Source organism: Danio aesculapii, chromosome 5, assembly GCF_903798145.1.
Source record: "Danio aesculapii chromosome 5, fDanAes4.1, whole genome shotgun sequence".
In the NCBI taxonomy this organism is placed as follows: Eukaryota; Metazoa; Chordata; class Actinopteri; order Cypriniformes; family Danionidae; genus Danio; species Danio aesculapii.
Genome location: NC_079439.1, coordinates 46,195,703 through 46,206,660, shown reverse-complemented (window position 1 = coordinate 46,206,660; position 10,958 = coordinate 46,195,703). Strand labels below are relative to the sequence as shown.

The 10,958-nt window shown below is 34.4% G+C and overlaps 2 protein-coding genes across 2 annotated transcripts; both read left to right on the top strand.

Moving 5' to 3' along the window:
- Positions 1–4,351: 4,351 nt before the first annotated feature.
- Positions 4,352–7,644, top strand: LOC130228577 (uncharacterized). Its single transcript, XM_056457007.1, has 6 exons — positions 4,352–4,571; positions 4,657–4,746; positions 4,875–4,916; positions 5,800–5,924; positions 6,623–6,703; positions 7,362–7,644. The coding sequence occupies exons 1-6, from the start codon at positions 4,394–4,396 to the stop codon at positions 7,461–7,463; spliced, it is 618 nt and encodes a 205-aa protein (XP_056312982.1). The 5' UTR covers positions 4,352–4,393; the 3' UTR covers positions 7,464–7,644.
- A 636-nt stretch (positions 7,645–8,280) lies between these two features.
- si:dkey-111e8.4 (uncharacterized protein LOC793802 homolog) lies at positions 8,281–10,958 on the top strand. The gene is made up of 2 exons (XM_056457138.1): positions 8,281–8,420; positions 10,718–10,958. The coding sequence occupies exons 1-2, from the start codon at positions 8,281–8,283 to the stop codon at positions 10,947–10,949; spliced, it is 372 nt and encodes a 123-aa protein (XP_056313113.1). The 3' UTR covers positions 10,950–10,958.

Here is a 10,958-nt window from a genome sequence, read left to right as displayed (position 1 = left end):
TTCGTACAAACACCCCAAAGGCCACTAGGGCTCCGAGAAAATGTTAGTAGAAGCATAAAAGTGTATTGAAAATGTTTAATAAAAATATATATTAGCAAAGTAAATATTAAAATCATTTAAGTAAATATTTTATTAACCTAAATAAACATTTAAATATAAAGAAAGCTAAAAAAAATAAATAAACTAAAAATACACTGTAAAAAATCCTGGTTGTCTTAAATTGAACTGAATAAATTAACCTTATGAGTCCATTAAACTTATATTATATTAAACTGATTTAAAACAGCTTGTGTAACTCATAACATTAAATTAGAACATCATTAACTTAGTTTAATAAGTTACAATGAATTAAGTTACATATGCTGTCAGGACTATTTGATCATATATATTTTAGTGTAGTTGATGATTATATTTTCCATTATAATTATTTATATTATAAATTATAATTTAATGATTATAAAGCAATTGGTGCAAAAAACAAGGTTGAGCAATATTCATTCATTTTCATTTCGGCTTAGTCCCTTTATTAATTCGGGGTCGCCACAGCAGAATGAACCGCCAACTTATCAGCACATGTTTTATGCAGCAGATGCCCTTCCAGCTGCAACCTATCTCTGGGAAACATCCATAAACACTCACCCACACTCATACACCATGGACAATTAAGCTCACCCAATTCACCTACACCGCATGCCTTTGGACTGTGGGGGAAACTGGAGCACCTGGAGGAAACCCATGCGAATGCAGGGAGAACATGCAAACTACACACAGAAACGCCAACTGGCCCAGCCGAGGCTCGAACCGCCAACCTTCTTGCTGTGAGGCGACAGCACTACCTACTGCACCACTGCGTCACCCTTAAGCAAGATTCAGATAAGTAAAATAAGTAATACTGTTCATTCATTCATTTTCAATTCGGCTTAGTCCCTTTATTAAACTGGGTTAGCCACAGCGGAACGAACCACCAACTTATCCAGCATATGTTGTACGCAGCGGATGCCCTTCCAGCTGCAACACATCACTGTGAAACACCCATACACTCTCAATCACACATACATTACGGACAATTTAACCAAATTCACCTATACCGCATGTCTTTGGATTCTGGGGAAACCGGAGCACCCGGAGGAAACCCACGCGAACATAGGGAGAACATGCAAACTCCACACAGAAATGACAACTGACCCAGGCAAGGCTTGAACCAGCGACCTTCTTGCTGTAAGGCGATTGTGTGTATTTTAAATATATTTTATATTAATTTTGTGCCATTTAAATTTCGATCTTTAACCCTTTAACTGCCCCATCAAAGAAACTTTTTTTGGAATGCATTTCTTAACTCCTAATGTCGCTAGTTAACACTAATTTTTTTAACACATCCCATAATTTCTAAATTATCAACCTCTACCAAATGGTAGATATGTCGGTTTATGGTGAAAGTACCGGGCTTAATAAATATACTATGAAAAATCAGAAGTGTAAGACCAATTTATTTAAAAACATGATCAAAATAGAACATTTTTAAACACTAAATCATCTTTATTTTTTGAAGTGTGCCATAAAATATTTCATTTTCTCATTTAACATGTTCTCTTGGGGGTTTTTTTTACAGTAAAACCAAAATCAAGTGTAGTAGTGCGACAGGATTATGTTTGTTTGATTTTTTGTAAACCAACACTGTGTGTGTAAACCCTTATTTAAAACAGTCAAAATATGGTCAACCATTTGGTCGTGCAGGCAGTCATAAGGAATTATAGAGATGTCAGTAATGAGGTCCATTGAATAAGGATAATCTTGCCAGACTGGAACTCCCTGACATAAATCACTCTCAAATTTCTGGAAAAAAGAGAAGATTATAGCTGCAGGCTGCAGTCCATAACTTCTTTCGGATAAATCTATTTAGAGTATGTACAGGCAGAGTTCAAAACTATCTCCTTATACTTCGCCTGATTCACAATGTTAATTTTATTTATTTTATTTTACTATTTATATTTAGTTTTTTAAGTGATTCTGGGAAATATGAGCTTTCTGTTATTTGTCATTTCTTCATTACATATCATAAAATTGTATATTTCAAAGAGAAACAATTCAAGGAACATTCATTTCTTTAGGGATAAAAGATCAATATAGTTTATGATATTCGAATGGCAATTGAAGACTAGACTGCAGAGAAATTGAAACCTACACACTTTTGATAACATATTTGAGAACAAAACAATAGCCGTATAGCATATTTTGAATCAACTATAACTCATTCCAAGACAGCCAGGAACCTTGCAGTTGTGTTCAATGATCAGTTGAGCTTCACACATTATTAGAATAACCAAATCCTGCAAATCTAAAATATTAGGAAGATTAGACCCTTAAACCACACTACATTACTCTCTGTTCAAGCTCTTGTTCTGTTCAAATGTCTTTTGTAGTGCTCTTTTGCTAGACATTCCAGCTACTGCGCAGTCAACTCATTTACATTCAAGTGTATACAATTGCACTATTTGAAGATTTCCCAAAATGTTTATGAAATGATGATAATTTTCCTGATTGGTGAAATATGTAGTTTTTGACTTATTCTTTCTTAGACATGCTAAAAAATAAACAATAAAAAATGAAAATGTCCTCACAATTTACTCACTTAAGTGACTTTATTTGTCCCGTTGCACATAAAACAATATATTCTGAAAAATGTTGGGGAAAAAACAAGTAACAAGTGAGCAGAGAGCAAATAATAACAGAATTTTTATTTTTGAATCAACTATCCCAATAAACATACAAAAAATCTGTAATTTTACTTTTTTTTTTCGGCAACTGGGTGCCAGAAAAAAACGTAAAATAACAGCCGTTAAATTAAAGAAATTTACCGTAAAGTAACGTATATATATATATATATATATATGTATTTATATGCAAATATACAGTGTGTGTGTATATATATATATATATATATATATATATATATATATATATATACATACAGTGTTGGGGTAAAGCATTACAAGTAACTCGAGTAACGTAATAATATTACTTTTGTAAGTAACGAGTAAAGTAACACATTCGTTAAAAAAAAATTTTACAAATTTTTAACATTTTAAATAAATAAATAATGCAAGTTACTTTTTATTTTAATTAATTAGATTTTTTTTTATAATTGCTGAACTAAAATGATCATAGCCACATTGCATCATGCTCACAATAAGAGAATGCATTCATTATTTTGAATGCATCAGAAAAGAGAAAAAGTGGATTTTCTCAATGGGCAAAAAGCAGAAAAATAGATGATCTGTACATGTACAGCATGTGTAGCTCTGGGGGTCAGGAAGTTCTCAGAAGATAACATTATTCTACTTTTTTTATGGGTAATTAAGGGTATAGGTTTTTTACAGTGCATTGTTAATTGCAGAACTCCTCTATTAAAAAACAAGAAGAAAAAACCCTGTAAGTTCTGAAAGAGATCAAGCCTCAGCTACTGTAGGTAAGAAAAAGTAAACAAAAGTAACTCAAAAGTAACGTAACACATCACTTAGCAAAAAAGTGTTTTCATAATATCGTAGTGCATTACTTTCTAAAGTAACTTCCCCCAACACTGTATATTAATATAATATATTCATTCATTTATTCATTTTCTTTTCAGCTTAGTCCCGTTATTAGTCTGGGGTCGCCACAGTGGAATGAACCACCAACTTATCCAGCATATGTTTTACGCAGCGGATGCCCTTCCAGCCTTAACCCATAACTGGGAAACACCCATACACACTCATTCACACACATACACTACGGACAATTTAGCCTACCCAATTCACCTGTACCGCATGTCTTTGGACTTGTGGGGAAAACCGGAGCACCCGGAGGTAACCCACACAAACACAGGGAGAACATACATCCACACAGAAATGCCAGCTGACCTGGCCAGAGCTCGAACCAATGACCTTCTTGCTGTGAGGCATGTATACATATATTTGTTTCAGTTTTTTATTTATTTAAAAGAATAAACAACATCTAGAGACTGAAGACTGCATGCTGAAGGTCTGATCAGTAAATTTAGTTTGGTTCTGCTTTATTTGGCAGTTTGCTCAAATTGTGTAATTTTCATTTTATTTCATGATCAGCAAATTATAGTTATGATTCTTCCCACTATGTCGTGTTTCTGTCTCTTTAGTATTCTGTCGCATATTTATTCAAGCACACTGTCATCACAAAATTTAACAAACGAGTAGACTAAACAGAAGTCCAGAGGAGAACGGAAAACCAAGTCACAGTGAATACATTTCCGGTTATCTTGCATGTGTGTACACAACCACAAACCACATTAGCCTATACTGCATTTAGTTTATGAGCATCAGAGATGATATTTTAACTTGTACTGTAGCTGAGCACTTCTGCCTTTAGTGTTGTGAGTACAATGGAGCTGCAGCAACGTTTTTCTGCGTCTGAGAATGAATACGAACAACACAGTGATACAGATATAGAGAACAGGGGCAGGCAGAAAAATGAAACTCTTAAAACAGAAGATATTTACCAAACTCTTCAGTTTCCACCAGCAGATCGAAGAACTGTTAACCAAACTGCACTAATGTCAGGTAAAACAACAAACAACTGATGAGTGAATGATGTTTTTTATATGATTTACAATTCTGTATTAATCTCTTGTTTATCTCTGTTTAGAAAAGCCTTGTAAGGGGAATTATGTGTATTTACTGTTTGCCGTGAACATTCTTATCTCGGTTGTCACCCTTGCCATTGTGGGCTTAAATTGTAAGTTTCATGGGCAGCATTTGGAAATTATTAATGGCTTAAAGTATATAGATGAATAGATGCTGATCATGATGAGTGCGTTTAAATGTTGACAACATGTTTTACGGATATCATGTTTTTTCCTCCAGACTCTCACAACCAAGAAAAACAACCAATAAAAGGACAAAAAGGTCCATTTAGATTTTTTATCTATTTACGAGATAAAACTATTTTTGTTCTATCTATCTGTCTATCTATCTATCTATCTATCTATCTATCTATCTATCTATCTATCTATCTATCTATCTATCTATCTATCTATCTATCTATCTATCTATCTATCTATCTATCTATCTATCTATCTATCTATCTGTCTGTCTGTCTGTCTGTCTGTCTGTCTGTCTGTCTGTCTGTCTGTCTGTCTGTCTGTCTGTCTGTCTGTCTATCTATCTATCTATCTATCCTCCAAAAGCTTTTGATCTTAAAACATTTGAAAAAGTGAATTTATTGACATTTTATAGTTTAAAGTAATATATTGTCTGGGTTGATGTTGTAAATTACAGTACAAAAACCTGGTTATAAGCTGCCAGTACTTTTTCTGTTATTTTACAGACTTAGTTCTCTCTTTCTATATAAAAATCTCTCTAAAATGTCAATAAAAGTCATGTTGTTAAACTGTAGAGTTGATTTTTCCACATGAAAAGTGGACAGAGCAGAGATAAAACTCCTGTAAGTATACAGAAAGAATTTGTGAATTACAAAATATGAAATTGAATCTATCTATCTATCTATCTATCTATCTATCTATCTATCTATCTATCTATCTATCTATCTATCTATCTGTCTATCTGTCTGTCTGTCTGTCTGTCTGTCTGTCTGTCTGTCTGTCTGTCTGTCTGTCTGTCTGTCTGTCTGTCTAATATTTCTATATTGTATCTAATATCTCTCTATCTATCTATATTTTCTAAATAAAATCTAAAAAAAATAAAACAAACTGCAATGGTTTCTACATGACTATGTTTATTGATTATTTTTGAAATAACAGAAATCTAACACTGAATATTTATCTTTCAGAAGTGTGGCTTCTGTATGACAATGTGTTTTATTTGTTCTGGAGTGACTACAGTAACTGTTACGCTGCCAAAAGCTTCTGCTCTAAAAGAAATTCCTCCTTGGCCATTTTATCAGAGCTTAATAAGGTACAGTTGTCTTTTGGCATTCACTCTTTTTTGTATATTTTTAAGTAGACATTAGACATTGATGCACAAATTACAGCAACTAACAGTAGCAAAATGTACAAAGGATTTTTTTCAGAATTTAAAAATGAACAGTGAACAGTGTGCCATGAGCTCTATTAGTGTAACAAAATAAAAAAGTTAGTTACATTATTATATAAAAATTTCGACAATTTGTTTGAATAATTCATTTTGAATCCAGTGTTATAACCTCATAAATTGATTATTATCATATTATTATTTTCATGTACTCGCAAGCTAAGTTCACAGTGGCATAATGTTTACTGTATTCAAATTATTTAGTTTTTTAACTAAAATTAATAATAAAATAATTATTATTAAAATAAAATGTTTTTATTTTGTAGAATTGAATTAAATATAATTTAAAAGACCATTTAGACAATTGTTTTCTAAAAATATAGAGTGGATGCTATCTTATCAGTTTCTTGTGATTTTGTGATGTCGGTTGATCCTTTACGACTTTGAAGAGTATCCTTGTCCAAATAAATAAATAACTGTTGGTCATTATTATCCTTCGAAAATCTGTCAAAAAACTAGAATCTTCAATCTTCTGTTGCATCACCTTGAATACCCCTGTTTTGGTTCATCTCGAGTGTAAATTCTTCTTTTGACATGAAACAATGACATCTGTACACTGGCAGGGCTGGCTGATCTCCAGAACTAATGGAAAGCCATTTTGGATCTTACCAGCCCCATCAGAAGAATCTGGATCATCATATGTGGTAATGAATTTGAAATACAAGTTATATATATATATATGGCTGTGCATCGTCACTGGTGGGAGACTCAGGCACTCGGCCTTATATATTATTATATATTTTAATTTTTATATATATATATATATATATATATATATATATATATATATATATATATATATATATATATATGTATTCTGTCACAATTGACAACAGAAACAACCACTGATGGTAAAGACAAAACTACAGGAAATGTGGTTTTTGTGGCTACACTTCTTTCTTGTTTTGTGGTTGCACTGAAAATATATTGGAACATTTCTGGGTATTCTTTCTTATACTTATCTTTGCTAAGATCAAAAAAATTCAGATCAAGTATTTTGTTTTATCACATACATGCATGTGTTAGCCTGTCAGCACATTTAGTTTTTGTCCATTTCTTACACCCAATACCACAGCCGTCCCTATACATTTTTTAGTCACCTTACGTACTGATTATTGTAACTCAAAATTCAGCTGGTTCCAAATAACATATAATCTGTCCATACTATTATTAAAATCTCTTTAAACAAATATATTACTTGTTGCTGTTGTTGTTATTGTTGTTATGTGAACAGCATTGTGATACACTTTAGGGGGGGAAAAACCTTGTTCTGAGTACTATATGTTCTTGTTTTTCTCTCAGGATGATGAAGATCATGAGTGCGGCCTCGTGAGCTCTAATGCTGATGCAAATGATCAAGAAGGGTTTGTGTGTGCTAAAGGAGTCGATCATGTCAGTGGATGAGTGGATGGGGTACAGATGAACAAAAGGGGAGTTTCAAGGGTTTCAAAAGAGTGTCACCAAACCTCTGATGGTCTTCATCTTCTCAAGCAGTGCCTGTATAACTTTTTTGCTTTTTCTGTGTAACTTCATGTAGGCTACTGATTTATTGTGCAATTATTTCACATTAACTTTTCAAGATTAACTTTACTGTAGTTTAAAATAAAATTTATTTAAAAAAAAGAAGAGATTGTCTTCCTTTACGGATTTCAGTCATACATTTTAAACTTAAACACAGTCTAACAAAAGTCCTTTTATGTTTCTTACTGTCTCGCATTCGTTTTCCGGGTTCTGGCGCCCCCTTCCTGTTATGTTTTAAAGTCCGTTTAACGAACAGTTGTTGCGTTTTAAAGAGAAGTAAAAAACAACAAAACTTACCTCACTGGTATCATCAAGTGTCTTCGCCTTTATTTGAAATATTGTTATGGCCACAATGGTTGGATATTTTTCCCCCAAAATATTTCACGCTAGCATGTGGTGAACAGAAGAAAAACAAAAGAAGAGATCGTTATTCGGTTAAATCAGAGGTAGGCTATCTTATTTTATTGCAAATCTTTGGCGTTGTTACATTTGATTGTAAAGGCCTTTATTTATTTTTGTTTTTTATTTAAAAAGTTAAAAGGCTAGTTTAGTTTAAAAGCTAGCTAGACGTAGCTGTTATTTAATATTACAAACGTTTAATAGCGTATATTTGATATGTTTTACTGACTCCTATGTAAATGTTGACACCGTGCCAGAAAGACAAGAGCGGCCATTATATTCAATATTCTTTGCTGTAGGTATGAAATCAGGAGGTTCTCTGTCACAGTGGCTGAACTCTGATATTTTCATCGTGTTTGTGGTGTTGCTGTTGCTGCTGTTGCTGGTCATCTTTGCAGTGTGCTGGCTTATGAGACGACAAAACACACAGAGACCCCCAGAGTACTAAAACACCCACTCTGCACCTCACTCAAATTTACATTTCTATTGAATATAATAATAATGCCACTAAACTCATACCGTACTTAAGGGGTTTTCAATCATCTTCCTGGAGAGCCGGTTCATTTCTGGTCCCACACATTTCACTATTTACTCACCCTCATATGGTCAAGTGAATGGCAAATAAATGATGACAGAATTTTCATTTTGGGGTGAACTATCCCTTTAACACTGGGTTCCTTTCGGAAGGGCTCATTGTGCCCTAATCCAGGGGTGTTCAAACTCAGTCCTGGGCGGCTGTTGTCATGCATAATTTAGCTCCAACTTCCTTCAACACATCTGGAAGTTAGTATTCCTAGAAAGAGCTTGATTGCTTTCGGTGTGGATTTATCTAATTGGAATTATGGTTGGAACCAATGTGCGAATTATACATTGATGATCTGGGGTGGGGGTGATAGGGTCAACCTTTTTTCGATAGTCATTAATTCATTCATTTTCTTTTCGGCTTAGTCCCTTTATTAATCTGGGGTCACCACAGCGGAATGAACCGCCAACTTATCCAGCACGTTTTACGCAGCGGATGCCCTTCCAGCAGCAACCCATCTCTGGGAAACTTTTTCGGTAGTATTTTGGTAAATTACATCTAATTAATTATTAAAATGTATACATTTTCAGTGTTTTGAGGGCTGTTTAGTGATTAGTGAGGTTACTACAGGTCAAACTATACAAATTATGCAATACATTTTTTTAGGTTATATGCAGATATAAACATCTATTTTACAAGAAACATGTTTTGTGAATATTTAAGATGTCTATCGGTGCTCTAGAGCTGCCAGTTTCAGACTTGAATGATAATTTTCTTAGCATTGATTGGTGCATTTATGCTTTTTACAATGGTATGAACCGTTATAGGGGGGTCAAATGTATATTTATATTATACATTTTTAATTATTAATATTTAAGACATAGATCAGAGAAAGCTATTTCTTACTATTAAAGAGCTGACCCCCATACATCTTGTTTTGATGTCCTTCAGGGGGGATCAAGCATTAATTAGAGGGGTCAATCCCCCCAGTCCGCACACTCTGCAACACACCGGCCCTCCAGGACCGAGATTGAGCACCCCCGCCCGCCCTAATCCCTTCGGAGGTTTCCTCTGAAGCACTTGGAGAATAGGGATGACCCATTCTGAATTGAATGCAGTGTGTGACACCCAAAAACTTTCATGCTGTATGGATCATGGCCCGAAGTGACAGACAGTTGTTTACAGACAATTCTTTAATTTAAAAGGCCCTTCAAAGTGGCCAGTTTTGAGCACTTAGTTTCACTTAAATAGCAGCAATATCGGCCATGATTGTTTCACTCCAAAGGGCCCTTCAGATGGCAATAGCCTATATCTCTTTTGGAACGCAGCACATGTGTCCCTGAAGGTCTTATTTAGCTGGTTCATGTGTATTGAATACATTTGTAGTAACACTTTATTTAAAAGCCCCATGAAATTTAAATAATTTTGTTTAAATGTTATTATTAATATTGTTCATTTTTAGGATATTAATAAGTTAGATGTTTCAATACAGTGACAAAATTATCTTTAGAAGAAATATGTGAATACGTAAAGCTTGTTGTATGCCGCTTCTGCCTGTATGGATGAACGGTTTTTTTCACGTCACCGCATAGTAGATTTTCTCATCAAACCTTGACCAATTAAATGCTCTCTAGTTTCTGACCTGCCCTACCCCCTTCAAGACACTGTTCGTTTGATGCGCCAAACCAATCTCACTGGCAGATCAGTGATAAACCAAACTCTATTGGCTGTTTTTTAAAGGGGAGGAGCTAGTATATGTCCCACTCTGAGATTGGATCAAACATTTTCCACCTTGACATCTTGTCTGCTTGATACATTTCCTGTGTTTGACTGTTCAATCGTTGGTGTTCATTCATTAAAAAGCAGTTGTATATGTTAAACAAAATTCAAATACTCATCTCAGTGTCAATAAAATGCGCAACACTTTACCTCAGTCTTCGCAGAAGTGCACATAATGGACACAAAGGGTTTGATGACCTGAATATTAAAAATTATGACTAGGACCACTTACAGTTATGGAGGCCATTATAAGTCAACAAGTGCACATAAAGTGAGCTATTTTAGGATCATGTCTTATTGTGCATCAGCACATTTACCACTTTCAGACCTTGGACAGTCTTGCACATTTACTTTCTTTCACACCACAAGTGTGCTGGCACAGGCCTCAAGTCTTCTCTCTCACATTAATCAAGTCTCTCACTCTCTTTTTCTCAAGGAAAATGGCTGAAATAGAGATTATTCCAGTTAACAGTGCAGATGCGGGCAACCAATCCAGATTTACCCTGAAGATTGTGACAGAGCAGACACATGCGACAGAGCTTGTGGAGATGTTAACCCGAAGAGGTCACTGTGTTGAACCAAATCCCCACAGTAAACCTTCTGTCTCAGCTGTTGCAGCAGACAATGACAGCGATCAAGATTTCACAGATGCATTACAAAGCATATAAATATTTTTG